The 17,638-nt window shown below is 27.6% G+C and overlaps 2 protein-coding genes across 3 annotated transcripts; both read left to right on the top strand.

Annotated features, from left to right (window-relative positions):
• The first annotated feature begins 56 nt into the window (after positions 1-56).
• On the top strand, positions 57-11,431 carry LOC122852161 (pancreatic triacylglycerol lipase-like). 2 transcript variants are annotated; one of them, XM_044151784.1, is made up of 10 exons: positions 57-558; positions 8,697-8,857; positions 8,936-9,090; positions 9,342-9,461; positions 9,540-9,686; positions 9,771-9,999; positions 10,105-10,527; positions 10,606-10,732; positions 10,820-11,035; positions 11,094-11,431. In XM_044151784.1, the coding sequence occupies exons 1-10, from the start codon at positions 551-553 to the stop codon at positions 11,194-11,196; spliced, it is 1,689 nt and encodes a 562-aa protein (XP_044007719.1). In that variant the 5' UTR covers positions 57-550; the 3' UTR covers positions 11,197-11,431. The 2 variants fall into 2 exon arrangements, with proteins under 2 accessions (XP_044007719.1, XP_044007718.1); XM_044151783.1 differs by having other exon boundaries at positions 10,096-10,527.
• Positions 11,432-13,115: 1,684 nt separating this feature from the next.
• On the top strand, positions 13,116-15,074 carry LOC122852160 (protein obstructor-E-like). The gene is made up of 5 exons (XM_044151782.1): positions 13,116-13,276; positions 13,773-14,048; positions 14,136-14,330; positions 14,410-14,608; positions 14,898-15,074. The coding sequence occupies exons 1-5, from the start codon at positions 13,222-13,224 to the stop codon at positions 14,971-14,973; spliced, it is 801 nt and encodes a 266-aa protein (XP_044007717.1). The 5' UTR covers positions 13,116-13,221; the 3' UTR covers positions 14,974-15,074.
• The last annotated feature ends 2,564 nt before the right edge of the window (positions 15,075-17,638 follow it).

The raw sequence follows: 17,638 nt of genomic DNA, 5'->3' as shown, positions 1-17,638 counted from the left end.
TTATTGTTCAATATTTGAAGATGATGGTAAAAAATTTAAGGGGGTCAAATTTTTTTTACTTTTATATGAAAATAAAATAGATCATCAAACAAAATTTCTACCTGAAAGAGAATGCAGGTAAGAAATAACTTGTGTTATGGTCTAAATGATGATGCAGCTTTATATAATATTTACAATTAGAGGTGAACGTTGGGAGTGTTCTTGCAGCTCACTGAGCCAACCAACAGACACGACTAGCAATGCTGCTGCTAACGGTTGTGGATATATACAAATATACTTTACAGGACATAGCGAATCCTCAACTTTAGTCGTGCACCAACCATTCACCGTGATATACACACATTTTTACTGTTCGTGTTTGTGATCAACTAGTAAATTCCACAATCATAAACGTGATATTTTAAATGTGAAATTTATTTAATATTTTTCATTTGTTTTTTAATCTATGCTGTGTTTATCTAATTAATGACTTAATTAAATTTTTCATTTGTTTTTATACAACTAAGAGTGTATGTCATGAATCGATAAACCGGCTGTGACATGAGAATTCATGAAAATGTGAGTTTTGAATTGTTTTTAGTTTAATTATGATTATTTGTTTTTCAGTTTCAATTATAATTTTAATTTAACATCATCAAATATATATATTTTTTAAATTTCGATTGACATTTAAGTTTTTAAATATTATGTTATGCAGTTGTTATATATATACGAAAAAAAATTCATGGCGAGATAGTGAGTTTAAGTTACATATATATACTTATCCAGGGTTTATAATGAAGAACAAGTCAAGAGGGGACACCGCTTTCTCCACGTAGGCGTAGAGCTGCCGGGCATAATATCAACCGATGGCGCCGAAACATCACATGTATACAAATATAAATACAATCACAATATTAACAATGCTTCAATATAAAATTGGTTGTGAATTAAACTCGCTATACAATCATGATGTAAAAGTTACAAAAAAAAAAAATTTAATAATGATAAATAAACGAGTAAAGATAAAATCAATTCCTGATTGATTTTTTATTTTTATTTTGTTATATATTTAAATATATCGTTTTGTATTTTTAGCAATTAAATTATCAATATACAGAGGTATATAAAGGCAGCTTTAATGTTGTTGATATGACTTGAATATATGAAAACTATATACAAATAGAGAGTGAAAGAAAATAAAAAAAAAAACAAAAGTTGCAAAGACCTGGTATAAGCCCCCCTGGGCAACAAATTTTCACTTTAACTTTCCTACGATATATTGTGTACACACTATATACAAGAGCAAAGACAAGTTTATTCATTCATTTCGCTCTTTTAGTTCAATATGAGACACATGAATCAAAGAGACATGAATTTATTATATTATATTTATTGACTGTTGTATTATAATTCAACAAAAATATACTGTCAATAAATAAAATATCTTGATCAATCTTCAATACTATTTTTGATGATAACTTTTTTTTTTTCATTATTGAAGGTTCAACTTTCTATTACAAATTATATACAAGTCATGAAAAATAAAAAATAAATAAAACAAATAGAGACATTATATCTATAAATTAATCAGTGAAATAAAAAAATAATTTTATATTACTTAATGAGGTTTTAGACAACTAATACAAAGATATACACATTGAATTGGTTAACTGATTGAGACGTTTAAAATTCTATTTTGAATTTGATGATATCAGATAAATAAAGCTTTCTTTATTTATTGATATTAATAATTAATTTATACATAAAGAAAAGTTAAAAAGAATGGAAAAAGAAACATTTATTTTTACATGAATGAAATGTTCTGTGTAAAATGTAAACATTTTATAGGTAAATTAATGAACAATAAAAAATTGTATGGCTATAATTTAATGCATATACGGATATAAGTAACGTAGCATTAATAATCTAGTTTGAATTTTATTTGCTTGTCTATAGCTTGTATTTCATACAGTGCCGGTAAATATGTATACATGTATTTGTGTTATGAAAATAAGTGTAGCGCATGTGCAGTTTTTAGTTGTATATATATCTACATTTAACTGGAATTTTTTTATCATTTTACGGTTTATTTTTTTATCACTCGATAGCTACTATTTGTAGATTGCCTATTAAATATAGATGCGGGAAAGTCAAAGACCTCCTCTTTGATATTGTTTCTGTCAACCGGAAATAAGAAAAGTCTTTTTTTTTGAATAAATTAAAGGAAAGGTGTTTCAAAAAAGAATCTTTTTATCATTTATATCTGATTGTAATAATGTGTTATAATCATTTTTTAACAGTTGACTCTAAAGAAACCAATGGGTAGCCTCTTTCAAATTTTTTTTTTTTTCTCTTTTAACATCAACAACTTTTCAAACTTTAAACTGAAATAAAGTTTACCAGTTATGTTCCATATCTTGACGAGATTATTTATTTATATAAAGACTTGTGATTTTGTTTTTTAGTTTACGTAAGTACTCTTATAATATTTATTTCGTAATAAATGCAAATTTTAAACTTACAGCGTCTAATAAATTTGGCGGGAAATCGAAAGATTTTATGTAAAAAAATAGTTTTGTTTATTTGTGCATACTGTGAAGGCATACACTGAGAAAAAAAAACTGCTGTTGTTGATAATTTTAGGGTTTAGGTTGAAAAAAAAATGTATCAATTTGATTAAACAACAATCCTTGTAAATTTATACCTGAAATAAATTTCAATGATAAAAATAGATTTTGATGGTAAACAATGCATATCAACATGTTGTTTCTTATTTGCTATATTTGAGATTATATCATAGTATAGGGCATAGTATATAATATTTAATTTATGCTTTAAACTTTGAGCTTACTGGAACAAATTGTTTTAGAAATTTTTATTTCAAATTTTTTTAACTTTATTTACTTGGCTATTTAACTCAATAGTTACCTAGTGAGGTTTAAAGTTTCTGTTTATTTATTTATAATGATGTACATGATGATAATAGGTTTGAGTTTCATAATAAACTTAGATATACATGCATACCGATCCAACAATTCGTGACAACTTTATTTTTGATAATACACTTCCTCTCAGTGAAGAGAATATAAAAAATTAAATCAAAAATTACAAATTTAATTTTAGTATATTTTATTTGTTACTAAATATAATTCAAATATATTCCAATTGAAATTAAAATTTATTGTTAATGTAATTTATATATGTATATATTTTTTCCACTTAAGCTGACAAGACAAAAAAAAATTACTTAAAAATATACATAAAAAATGTTGTAATTTAAAAACATTCAGTTCATTGTTATATATTTTTGCTGAAACTTAAAATACAATTTTGAGAACCTCTTTAATTCTCAAGTGTGAAGAAAGCGATTTGTGTTAAAAATTGTACTTGTATATAATAATTTTAATGGATTGCATAATTTTTAAATTTTAAGGTCAAAATAAGGAAATAAAAATATAAATAAAATTAAATAATAATGTCAGAGAGAAACGATCAGCAAATTGAGAATTGAATTTATTGCACAACAAAATAATGGACGACTATATAGAATTGTTTTCCGTGTGAATGTTTACTTCCGTAAGGAAATACGACTCTTCCTTAAAACTTTTTTTTTTTATAATTTTATTAATGCGATTATTTATCGATTATTGCATCAAAGAAAGTGCTCATGATGTATACATTTTTATTTTTGTTGAGCTAGGATGAATGTTCAGCTATGCATAAATATCAAATACATATATATAGCTCATATATAATTTCAGACGATTTCACCCGAAGTTTTGTTGAGGTCGGTCAAACTCAATGATTATACCATCTTAAGATTATTATGAATATATAATTACGTAAATTCGAATGATCGATTGAGAATTCTTGCTTTAAGATTGGTTTAGGTTTTTTTTTTCATAAAGTTTTTTATCGAAATTTTGGCATTAAAGCTAGATGAATAATCAACGACTCTTATTATTATTACGTCACAATACTTTAATTATGGTTTAATAAAAAATTATACATACATTTCGAAGGACCATTACACTCACTAATTAAAAAATATAATAAATATTTGTATATATTTGATTGAAGAATGATATATTTGTGATATCTGGTTGAAAAATTACCATAAATTACAATTATTTACAGCATTAGCTCGAAGTTAGAAATATTCTAGCAGACTTCAGCAAAAATTCAGACAAAAAGTGAGAAAAATTACTGTAGTAAGTGGGAGTTAGTCGTGAATTTTACTACATCATTAGATGTGTGAAGTCGAATCAAACCAATTATCAGTTTACATTCACATAGATGTAAAGAATTGTAGAATATTTTGTGAAAAAAATAAATATAGATAAAAAATCCAGTTGAAATTACAAAATATTTTTCACCTTGAGGCCAAAGAGAAATTCAATCATTCAGTGGTACAATTGGAATGTTGCTAATTATGGTTTTCGTATCAAGTCAAACGAGCAAAGCCGAGTACTTTCCCCCTCTTTACAATCCTTCTTTATTAGCGTGATGTGTATATATAACAGTAATAAAGTAGGCAAGTGCACATGCTATAGCCATCAATTAATATTAATTTCCGTAGTCCAGGAAAAGTCACAAATTTATTGACAGAGTTTACATAAGTTACATAATTTAGCAACTTTTTTTGCTTTTATTATGATTGACTTTTTATAAGTAGTAATATAATAAATAAATAATATCAATTAAAAATACAACACAATGTATAAGAGCTGTGAAATGATATAAAAGATAAAGAGAGTTTTTGTGGTTGAAGGCCAGGAAAAATTAATGTGACTGCTGAAACCAGTTTAAAAAGTATTCATGAAGAAAGGCTTGTTTATCTCGTCCACATAAAAATTGTGCATTTGTATGTTGATGACTTTCGTTCTCGTTTCAGAATTTGAGGCATTTGGCCATGGTTCTTCAAACATAATACTTTTTTAAAAATATAATTCAGTAAAAAGAAATAAATTGATCAATTTTGTTGTTAACACATTTAATTTAATCAAACTCACTTATTATTTTATACAAATATTTTACGTATTTATCATACGATTTTCTTGACCATGACTTGTGTTAATGACCCCGAATAAACTGTTAGAAATAGAAATCACTAATTAATATGAAATGTTAACTCAAAACTGAATCATAAAGAAATCCCTATAGCCTATGCGTGGACACCTATTTGATCCTCATTCAACACTCCAATGTTGCACTCAGTCGACACCGATTTAACAGCTACTCAACACCATACAATAAACACGTTTCCTGAGTTCCTTACAAAAAAAAATAGAAAATATAAAGAAATTATTATAGCAACTTCTCCAAATAACCAGAATGTATATAATAACATTATTATTCACATAAATATGATATTTGAAAAGGTGTCGAGCCATAAGGAATCAATCGGTAATTGCAGACTCGGTGATTATTACCAGAATACTGTTGATAGCCAATTGACACCAGTTCGATTCCGAATTGACAGCTAACTAGAAATGTCTTTTTAGACAGACGTATTAAATCTATTTAGTAGCCGCATATATTATACAAATTTATTGAAAAAGACTTGGTCGACATTGAACAGACGTGACGCCGGCCAAAAACATCCAGTAAAAATACCTATCCATTTTATCACGGGCTTTCGCCTTTGACTTTCTTTATGTATACATGTATATCATGTATATTATGCGCATGTTTGCGAATAAGTATACTTTTATGTGAAGAGATATCATCGAGGTGAATAATTTAGCCATAAGTATAATATCAAGAAGTATAAACAAGTTTAAAATGAAGCTGCAGGAAGTGGTACAGCATTGCCGGGGGGAAGGACGCTTGAGTGATAAATCTGGGTCATAACCATTACATGTACGCATACATTATTATATCGAACTGGGTTCATAACGAGGCATCTTAAAGTTTGCAACAACAACAACAACAACAAAAATACCAACCAAAGTGAAACAGGTCCAGCCTTTCGAAATAATAATTATACTCGAATGACGTCGGTTACAGAATTTTTTTTTATTACCATATACATTTGTGGAAAGAATCCTCTAATATGGAGAAATATAAAATGTAATGTTGTTGATAAATACAATAATTAGAAAAATTACATATGATGTTTATAAATTTGTTTTAGTAAAATAGACAAAAACGAGAGCAAGAAGTTAATTTTTTTCTATAAGCATTCATACTTGTTGTTTGAAAAGGGACTATTACTTATCAGTAAATTTATGATAAATTTTTTTTTTTTTGTTTAATATAGAATGACGATTAAAAAGGCTATCACTAATTCAGGGTCATTATGATAGTTACCATAAATACTCAAGTAGAAATAATATGTGATTTGAATATACAAACTTATTTAACTCAACAGATTACATGCAAGGCAAAAAAAAAAAAAAAAAAACTATTTCTCAATGTGCAAATATTACAATTTAGAGACTTATATGAAATATAAATAAATGCAACAAACAATAAAAAAAAAATTACTCAATTAAAAAAAAAATATTTGTAGGTCAAATAAAAATATGCAATATTAGTAAAATTATAAAGTTATTCAAGTAAAATTCGTGCTTTAGTCTCTTAAGTTTTTAAATGTTACGTACACAAACACGAAAATTTCTTTAAGTTATTTTATATTACTATTCTATTAGTATAAATATAAATATATTGCGTGTGGTAATATTAAATAACGTGTATGACATAATCATCGAGTGGAACTTGCATAATAGTTGTGGAAGGTATATAGCTGTGCCAGATTATTCGATAAATATAATATAGACACAAACATATACATATAGACATACACAGATACAGGCACAAATAGTTAACTCATGTTGATCAATGAATTAATGCAAAAATAATAAATTAATAAAAAATAAATCTTAAGATTTACGTACTTTTCTGAAATTTAATTTTTTGGGATTTTTTTTTGTTATAAAACTCAAAATAAAAATGAAATATAAATTTATCTAGCATAAGAGTTTAATATATTCTATGCTAATAGACAATAAATTGACATTGAAATTGAATTGAAATTAATAAAAAGCCGTTTAAAGTAAAAAAAAAAACAATTAAAAAAAATTGGCGAATGAACAACAAAAAACCAACTTTAGTTAAGAAAGCTGTCTAGTATTTCTTGAACACACGACAGCCGCGTTGTATAGTATGAAGATCTATGATATAGAAGCCTCTTTATAACTTGATCTAATGCTAGTATTGAATATCGATACACAGGTTCAATAGTGGGATTTATGAATGCGCCAATTGAGAAGAACAATGCAACCGATCGTTAGTCTGTAAAAGTACTATTTTCATGTTGCGATACAAATATTGTGCTATTGTTTATTAGTAGTCAATTGTTAGATTGTATTATTAAATTTCAAAGTTTTTTCAAGCATATAAATAATTGACGAGTCAATGCTGCAAATATATTGTAACTGTGATATGTTGAGAGATTTTTTTGTTACAAATATTTGAGTTGTGATGGTTCTCAAGTTTTAATCTGTGGAAATTTAAATATTGAATCAATATGAGAAAAAAAATATTTAGTTTTCATTTCTAATGCAATAATTTTTCCTCGTGTATGATAGAAGTTTAAATTTGTATTTTTAATATTTATTTCATTCAACGCAATCATTGCAATAGCTTTAAAAAATTCATCACTGCAATTATTATAAGCGCAAAAAAGTGACACGAATATGCTGAAAAAAATTACGATAAACAACTAAATACAAGTATCGCAGTAATTAAAATTAAACCATCAGAATTATGCAACACATATAGGGTTACAAAATCCGAGAAAATAATAAAGATAATTCGGTGAATTGAGTTTCATAAAAATATTTGATATATTAATTGCAAATTGAAATTGAAAATTGAAATATTAAGTCTGGAAAAAGTCCTCGATTTTCTTTTTAATTTGATATGATATAAATAGAGTAAAAACGAATTGTAAATTTTGAGATACTCCAAATAAATCCCAAATTACAATTTACGTATATGTACTAATAGTATATGATTCAATTTTTTATTAACTAACTTGCCTTCATGTATGAAACAAATGATGCACTGAGACAAAGTGAAACTCCCAAAAAGATTTGCATGATCATGAAAAGACACGTGAATCAGACATCCAGGACATACATATAAATTTACAAAAATAAACCAAAAAGAAATTCAATCTTGATTCCATCTAATATCATACTTTCTTTTTTTCATGTTAAAATATTTACAAATTAAAAAACTCGTCAAAAATTGTTTATTTAACTTTATCAGTTGCAAAAAAATTAAAAATTATTATGACATTTTCTCGCAAGTTACTTTCGAAATTTAAATTTAATAAATTAAATTCATTTGTTAATTTTTTATTTTCTAATTATTTTTATTAACAACAATAAACTTGACATATTATTTAATAAAATTAATGTAATCCCCGTTCATTTCTCTTCAGTCCGAAGTAATACCTCCTTCTTTCTAGCCTCTTGTTATTAACTTACTCAATATTTTTTAACTTGAGTAAGTATACAAGTTGATGCACTCGAAATTATCGAGCACTCACTGTTGTGCATTTAGTCTCAAGGCATTCCTTTATCCTTCGTACAGTGGCAGTCTTAAAGCCATGTGTAATTTTATTGCAAATTAAAAGTGAATGTGTTGAAATTAATCTTTTACGTTTTTTTTTTTTTTTTTTTTGTTTTTTTTTTTAATTCAAGGATGAGACGGATAGGTAAACGACAAGAAGATACGAAGATTAAGGCATTGTTGATCCTTATTGTTGTTGCAGTGGCACCCGTTTTGTGCTCCGCTGGAATATTGGATCCTTGGCAATGGGCAAGAAGTGACAAGCTTGAAGTCAACATTCCTTGGTTACCATGTAAATATAATTAATCACTTTCTACTTAACATGATTGAAATATAAAAAGTATTTAAATATTTTTAAATTTAATTTCAGTTGAAAATGAAACTCGTTGTTATGATGAACTGGGTTGTTTAAATATCACAAGAAGCTGGTATCATTTAATTCACAGACCTTTGAATGTATTTCCTTTACCACGAGAAGTTATCAATACCCGATTTATTCTTTACACAAATGACAATCCAACCGAGGTAAGACAAACAAATAATTTTAATAATTTTACTTTGATAGTAATAAGCGTTAAGTCAGAGTTTAAATATGTGCATCAAGTCTGTAATTGTAGGGAAATTTCAAATTAATTTTGCGGATATGCAATTATATAAAGAGAGAAATTAACACCAAAGAGTCATCCTTGTCAGTTCAACTTTCAAATACGATTTTATATATATAAAGTTAATTTGTTAATTGAAAAGTTTAATAAGCAATGAATAAAATGATTTAGGGCCAGGTACTCATTGCAGCTAAGGACAAGTCAATAAAACGCTCTAACTTTGATAAAAAAAGAAAAACAAAATTTATCATTCATGGATTTATTGACACACCTCTTAGTAATTGGGTCAAGGTACTGTCAAAAATAAAAACCAAAATAACAGCTGATTTTACTGTGTTTTATTTGTATTTAATTTTTTTTTGTCTACAGGAAATGCGAAATGAGTTGCTGGAGCATGGTGATTACAATGTTATTATTGTCGATTGGGCTGGTGGGAGTCTTCCTTTGTACACCCAAGCAACTGCAAATACACGGCTGGTAGGATTAGAAATCGCTCATCTCATTCAACATCTTCATGTGAGTTAAATAATTAATTTATATGCGGTTATCTTAATTTATTTGTAGATAATAATAATATATCATAATTTAATTTTTATTCAGATAAATTATGGACTTGAAATGAGTAATGTTCATCTCATTGGTCATAGTCTTGGTGCCCACACAGCTGGATATGCTGGTGAAAAATTAGAGGGTGAAATTGGTCGAATAACAGGTTTAGATCCAGCAGAACCATACTTTCAAGGAATGCCAAGTCATTTACGACTTGATTGGACGGATGCACAACTTGTCGATGTCATTCATACTGATGGAAAAAGCATATTTTTTCTAGGTAAGTCAATTATATTTTTAAAGCTGCATCACTAAAGTGACAAAATATAAAAAATAATTATTTTAATTTGAGCGAATGTAATGAAGTTAAAATAAGGACTTCCAGGTTACGGTATGAGTCAACCATGTGGTCATTTGGATTTTTATCCAAATAATGGTAAAGAGCAGCCAGGATGTACAGATCTTAGTGAGACAACACCCTCATTACCATTGACTTTGATACGTGAGGGTCTTGAGGAGGCTTCTAGAGTACTTGTTGCCTGCAATCATGTCAGGGCCATCAAGCTTTTTATTGAAAGCATCAATTCAAAGTGTCAGTATGTTGCACATGAGTGTAGTAATTATCCAAGTTTTTTACGAGGTGAGTGTTTTTCTTGTAAAAGCAACAGTAGTCTGAGTTGTGGTATTATGGGTTATCATGCTGATAGTAGTCCAGCTTTGGTGAAAAGAATTGCTATGGGACAAGATGCATCTGCATTGTTGGGAAGTAAATTTTTTTTTTCAACTGGAAAAGAAGATCCATATTGTAGTAAGTTGTGACTTGATACCATTGTATATTTGTTTATGATAATATTTTATATCGATTTATTTTCACCAATTTATTTAGGAAGACACTATCGATTAACACTTAATCTTGCAAGACCATCAACTGCTGAAAGTTGGGTCCAAGGTTTTATGAAAGTTACGCTTCATGCTGATAATGGAGTCATACGAAATATGGACTTAACACCAAGGTAAAATAAATTAGGCAGCATGAATTTATTTTAATTCAATTGAAATAAGTTTCGAGTTGTTGAAATAAATTTCGATGTTGCTTACAGTGGGTATATGAAGTTGGAACATGGCACGACAATGAGAATGGTTGTGGCTCATCCAGGTGGCGCCGCTAATGACATTGGTAAAATAAGAAGAGTAGAGTTACACTGGGCATATGATATGGATGTACTTCAACCAAGATCACTGTGCTTTTTTTGGTGTAATGATAGACTTTATGTTGACAGCATACTTGTTGATATTATGGAGCTACCAGGAAGAGGGTAAGTTATTGAACGAAATTAAAAGAAATTTTTTTATTAATTTTCTTTTTTTTTTCAGAAAACGTGAGACAGACTTTTCAAGCAAGCTTTGCTCAGCAGGTAGACAAGAATTTGCTGAGATAAATAGTGGCTCAAGTGCATCTTTTGTCGATAACTGTTGAATCAAAATTAAAATCCTGTTGATAGTTCAACAATTTTATAAATAAATGAAAGACTCGATTTTTAGAATAGAATTAATGTATATCTAACTTTTTATACTTTCGTATAAAATATCTATGTGAGTATTATGATCGCGAATGTAAATCATTCATTCGGCTCTTCATGTTGATAGTCATGCATGCTGAGCTGCGTTGTAAATCATGTAAATATTAAAAAAAAAAAAAAAAACAATTTACCGGAAATGAAAAGAAAGTTTTATCAACGGATATTCTATTACGCTTACTTTGTAATATAACGTGTTAATTTTACACTCAGTTTTAAAAATATTCTATCATTATTTCGTTTCCTTATTTTATAAGAGAAGAAAATAAGTATTAAGTTTATCAAGTAATATTATAAAAAGTATGTGAGAATTTTTAACATTTGTGATTTGTTATGTTTAATAACTTAAAAAGACCCTGAGTTTGTATACTCTTATGTGAGAATCTTTTTACTTTGGTTCACGTTTTACATATCATTAAGTGTATAATGTACAAATTGTCATTTTATATTTTGTTTATCTTTTTGTATATTTAATGTAAATTAAAATTTTATAAGTATATTTTGTATTTTGTGATTTTGAAAATTTATTTACGATAAAAGTATATAAATGACTGATAACGCCAATTAAGGGTCACAGATCCAGCGTCTTTATCTCCGATCTTTTTCAATATTATAGGGCTAGAAGATCCTATCCAATTTTTTGGCTTGAAAATTTTTGCTTATGTATAGTCTAAAAAGCTGAGCAAGAATTTCATTATAATAATATAACAAGGTCGCTTGTTGTCTATCGTTATTTATAACTACAGTTGTATCTCTTCTTTAAATAACAAATGACGGTAGACAACAAAGTATGGAGTTTATTTTAAAAAATTAACGACTAAAATTTTAAAAGGTGCCTATCCTGACTTGACATGTAATAATTTAAGGGGTCATAAACTTTTAGCTATACGTTGTTAAAAATGTCAGCCTGAAATTTAATGGAAAATATACTAGGATTTTAATGCACAGTACTTAAAAGATAGTACACCAATAAAAATTACACTACCAAAACTTGAAATTTAATATTAAATACTGGAATTTTAGTCCATAACTCATAAGGTACTAAAAACGTGCATGCCTGTTTTTTTAAAAAATGTACAGTATATAAAATTCAAATATTACACGTAATACTTTAAACTTGAAAATTTTCTTCAAAAATATTATATGAATTCCAAAATAACATACAAAATTTTTCATAAAAAATTCTATGACTTGCTAGTTATATATTTTGAAATTTAGTTTAATGAATTTTCGTTGATTTCTACTTTCTTTCTCAGATAGTCAATGTCATCATAATTCTACAATGCCTGAGGGCAATCGAAAACGAACTTTGATATTTTGTATGTATTGGATACGCTCTTGACTATAGCTCTTTTTTTTTTTGTGTTATTAATTTATTTTTATTGAAAAACGTAAGTATTTGAGTTATTTTACCTTGTAGAAAAAATAAATTTATGGAAAGTATTTATCCATGGGACTTCAATATTTATATACATTATGATATATTTCCGGTTGTTGGAAATATTTTTAATATGAGAACATTATTAAACTATTATTTCAATGACAAAAAATATCCGCATTGTTTTAGCATTAAATTATAATAACTATATTTTATTATAATAATTAATAAAATGTTTAATTATCATTGTACTTTGTCGAGTCAGGCATTCATTTTCACGTGAGTTGAATGAGTTATTGATTTATATTATATAAAATTTAATAAAATCAACGATACAATAAGACGTGTAGGTCCAAAGTTTTATTAATGTGTGGGTCTGTTTTTTTCGACTTCTCCCTCCATTTGCTTAAAGAGGACCGAGAATACACTCTCACTTTCCTTCATCAGAAGTGATAAAAGGCGCTGGCAAAATCAGGTGTCTTCTATATAGTTGTTCATCTTGTCCAGTGAAGCAATAATTTTTCAAGTGATCGTTTTTTTTTCGAAAATGTCTTATTCAACTCTCAGCGTGGCTATTTTAGCCATCATTGTGATAAGCTCTTGTACGTATAACAAATAAAATTGTCTGTCGTTTAAAATTTATTATACTAGATTTATAAGTTGTGTCAAATTTTATAGAAACATTGAGTTAAAATATTAATAAATAAATAAAACCACTACATGTCAATAGAATTGTTTTCGGAGATTAATCATTTCAACCAATTAAATTTTTTAATTATAAAGTTTAAAATTAAAACAAGTAATACTTTAAAAAAGTCGTGTCTCGTCAACCGATTTAGGTGTCCTCATTTTTTATATAAGATCGGATGATGTAAATTTATTCACTGCGAAGATGTTTCAACTTTTTTTTTCTCATACGGTTGGCCTCAAACGAGTTTTAAAAAAAATCGATGATGACATTTAAATTTTTAAATTCTACAAACGAGTCTGGCAATTATTTTGTCGTTGATGATTCCATAGATATATAATAATAATAATAATAATAAAAGTAATAACAGAACAATTTTTCCATTAGTAAAATTATATTATTTTTTTAAGGTAATGGACAATTTCAACGTCAACGACAGGTTGTCGATCGTAATCGCGTTGATTACAACAAAAAACCAGTAACATCACCAGCCACTCCAGCATCATGCCCTGACAAACAGGGCCGTTATCCTGTTCAAGGACAGTGTGATGCCTATATTGAGTGTATCGACGGTGTTCCAACAGAAAAATTATGTCCCGATGGTTTGTTATTTAACATTAACGCTCGATTCAACTATCCATGTGGATATCCCATCGATGTCAATTGTGAAGGCCGACCCCAACTTCGTAAGAATAAATTATTTTTTTTTAAAAATAAAACTAAAAAATCTATATTATATAATTTAATTATTATTTTGCGTTTTATTCATTTAGAACGAGCAGCACCAACTGATGATTGTCCTCATCAGTATGGATACTTCAAGCTTGGTGATGATGTTGATTGTGGACGATTTATGAATTGTGTTGATGGTGTTGGTTTTGAATTCAATTGTCCAGAAGGACTCGCTTTCAGCAAAGACACATATCGTTGTGATTATCCTGATCAAGTATCAGATTGCAATGCTGAAGGTAATTTATTATTTATTTAAAATAATTATTTTTAAAAAATGTGACGATTAATTGTTTGTTCTTATTTATTTCGTAACAGCTTACCTTAAATTCACCTGCCCGCCAGTTGAACAAAATAGTTTTTTGCAAGATGAAATACGTCTTCTTCGTAGTCCACATGACTGTCAGCATTATTACCTCTGTGTACGAGGTCAACCCCGACTTTTGAGCTGCGGTGAAGGGAATGCCTTCAATGAGTTAACAAATGCTTGTGATGCTGCTGAGAATGTAACCGGATGGTGAGTAATTAAATTAAGCCTCGGTTTTTTACTCTGTCAAGTTTGTAATAACAACAATTTTTTTTGTGAGGATATGTGAAGATATAGTTTTTCTCATTGTACGTGAAAGTTTAAGTACAACTTATATAACTATATTAGTTATAATTTGATGAACAAATTATACTTTTAAATAATATTTCATAATATTTACAAAAATTATTAGAAAATATCACCAAATGACATTTAATATTTATTTTACTTTTGAATTATATTTTTTTATTAATGAGTAAAAATATTTACTATATTACAGTGAGCCACCATTTATGAAGGAAGATCCTACTGGGCCTCAGAGCGTTCGACGATCACGAACAAGGTTATTCAATTAGATAAATACGTTATCAACATAAGGAAGTGAAGAAAATAAAATCAAAATGTATTATTGAAGTAAATAAATAATCATATTAAGTTATCGAAAAATTAAACAAATAGACTGTATAATAATTTTGAACCAATTTTATTGATCATACTGAGTGATGTATTTTCATTATTAATTTTTAAGTATTCTTTTTAGAATTTATTTGGAAATTGCATTGGTTTTTTTTATGTTCTCTAATTTAATTATATCAAGCATGGAGAAGTACTATTCTAGAATAATATATACGTTTCATAATTTAATTTCTTTAGAGTATAATAAAATATCACAAAGGTATCCGATTATCAGAGTATTTAAATTATAAAATATTTTACACAACATCATGAGACTTTAATGGTGACAAACAAATTGTATAATATATATGTATTTTTTCTTTATTTGTTTACATAAAAATTAATGTATGTTTGGGAGTTTTTAAACGACATTTCTGAATATTTTTAATATCTCTGTCATTCATATTTATTTTTTTTAATATATTTATATTATAACATGATGGTAACCCAGGTAGAAATCTTAGGTCACATTCCGACACACAGTGTCGAAACGGAATCCGATGTCTTACCGACGTCGAAATGTAACGTTATTTGACATCCGTACGACATCTTTATTATAATTATACATAAACCATTATCTTCAGGACTTATATATTTTCTTTGTTTTATTAATTATTTTTAAATGACAAATTATTATAAAGGCACTAAAAGCAGTACCAACTGAAGGCTTAGGTATTAATAATGTCGATAAGCTCATTGCCAAAGTACGATCAATGAGGATGAATGAATTCGAAATCATTATCAAAGAAGTTTTATCAGCACGACCCGAAAATTGTCCTGCAAATATCAAATAGATTTCGTCTGCCAAAGTCAAACTAAACTCACCAGTTATAGTGCAATCCATTCAAATAGAAATATCATCATTGTGCACGTAAAAATAACTGAGCTTTTCATGTTCATAAAAATCCTATGAGAAGATTGTTTGAACTATTTTTTGAGATTTAATGTGATTTTAGTAAAAACAGTAACTCACAATTGTATGACAATTTTTTAAATAAGTAATTAAAGGTTTAATGCAATATAATTTGTTGTTGTTTCGTTCTTGAATGTCGGTTTGTTTACAACAAGTCTACCAGTGGTACAAGGAGATCATAAAGTATACCTTATAAATGTTTGTGTTTACAACAATTTAACTTTCAACATTGCTAGCAGAGGCAATGAAAACGGTTTAAATTGTCCTCCCCTCTTTGTACATTACTTTCACTCTTTACAGACTCTAGCAAGTTCCACTTATGTTCTGCTTGTGCTATGTTATCCTGATATCGCTATCTAGGAACAGGAGCTAGGAGATCGGTAGTAGAATGGGTACTCCCCCACAACACACCTCAAAGTTCACTTGTATAAGAATGACCTTCATATATTAAAGAAGCAATTTTCATGAAAGGATCATCATTGAAGAAAATAAATGTTCATACAGAAATAAAGATTTGAATTTTATTACGTTTCTATTAATATATTCCAATCTGCTAGACAAATTTATATATAATTTCAAATATTCAAGCACATCTATAAAATAATAAAGAAATAACAAGCATTGTAGAAGAAATTTCAAAAAATAATGTAACACTATATTTTAAAAGAGTATGTCTTGAAATGAAAGAGTAGCGATCTCAAGTACGCCAAGGTCATCCAGGTGTTTCCATCCTTTATAAAATAAGCCAGGTATGAGTCTGGTATTAAATTCTAAGTTTGAAAAAACACGTTATTATTTATTTTTTGTTAATTAATCATAGATTAATAATCAACCTTAGACACTGATAATTCTATTATTTGTAAAAATTACAGTTAGCTTGAAAAAAACTTTTTAATTGATTTATTCTGGTTTCTTATTTTTGTTATTCAAGCATTCTCCTTTTTTTAAATTAATTTTTGTTTGATGATGATAATGATGATGCTGATAACCATATGTTATTTTATTTTTTTTTTTTAATGATTGCCCTGCGGAAATATTTCTCCGTAGAAAAATCGAAAAAAAAGGCGGAGAAAAATTGTAAAAGACGAAAAAAAATCAGAAAACCGGAGAACAGGCGAAGAAATCTCCTGAGTAAAAAAAAGTCAGAAAAGGTCGGAGAAAGTCGGAGAATCATTTTGACCAGCATTAACCTGGACATTGATTTTTTTTTAAAAATTTTTTTTGGACCTTCATCTTGACATCATATTTGGAGTAACACAAATAAAAATACCAAGAGTTATAATTAACAATAGAAAATTTAGTTTTATTTTAGTTTTCATTTATTACATAAATTTAGCAGTGCACACTATGCGAGCTGTTTTGCGACTGGTATTCCAAAAGTTATTATAAATTTTTCTTTTTCTTTTTTCGCGGTTCATTCTTGTTTTTATATCTATTTTGTGTCGGTTTACATTTATTTCTATAATTAAAAAAAATTTGAATTAAATCATTTATGAAAACATAAATTATAAACATATAACAAGCTAGACATTCGATCAAGTTCTATGCCATAGTCTATTTATTACCAGAAACAACTGACTTTTTCAGTGATAACTGGGAATAATCTAGATGATTCTGGTAATAAATGGACTATGGCATAGAACTTTGGTCGA

The sequence above is a fragment of the Aphidius gifuensis genome, linkage group LG3, assembly GCF_014905175.1.
Source record: "Aphidius gifuensis isolate YNYX2018 linkage group LG3, ASM1490517v1, whole genome shotgun sequence".
Classification (NCBI taxonomy): domain Eukaryota; kingdom Metazoa; phylum Arthropoda; class Insecta; order Hymenoptera; family Braconidae; genus Aphidius; species Aphidius gifuensis.
Note: the sequence above shows the minus strand (reverse complement) of the source record. Positions and strands in the feature narration are given on the sequence as shown.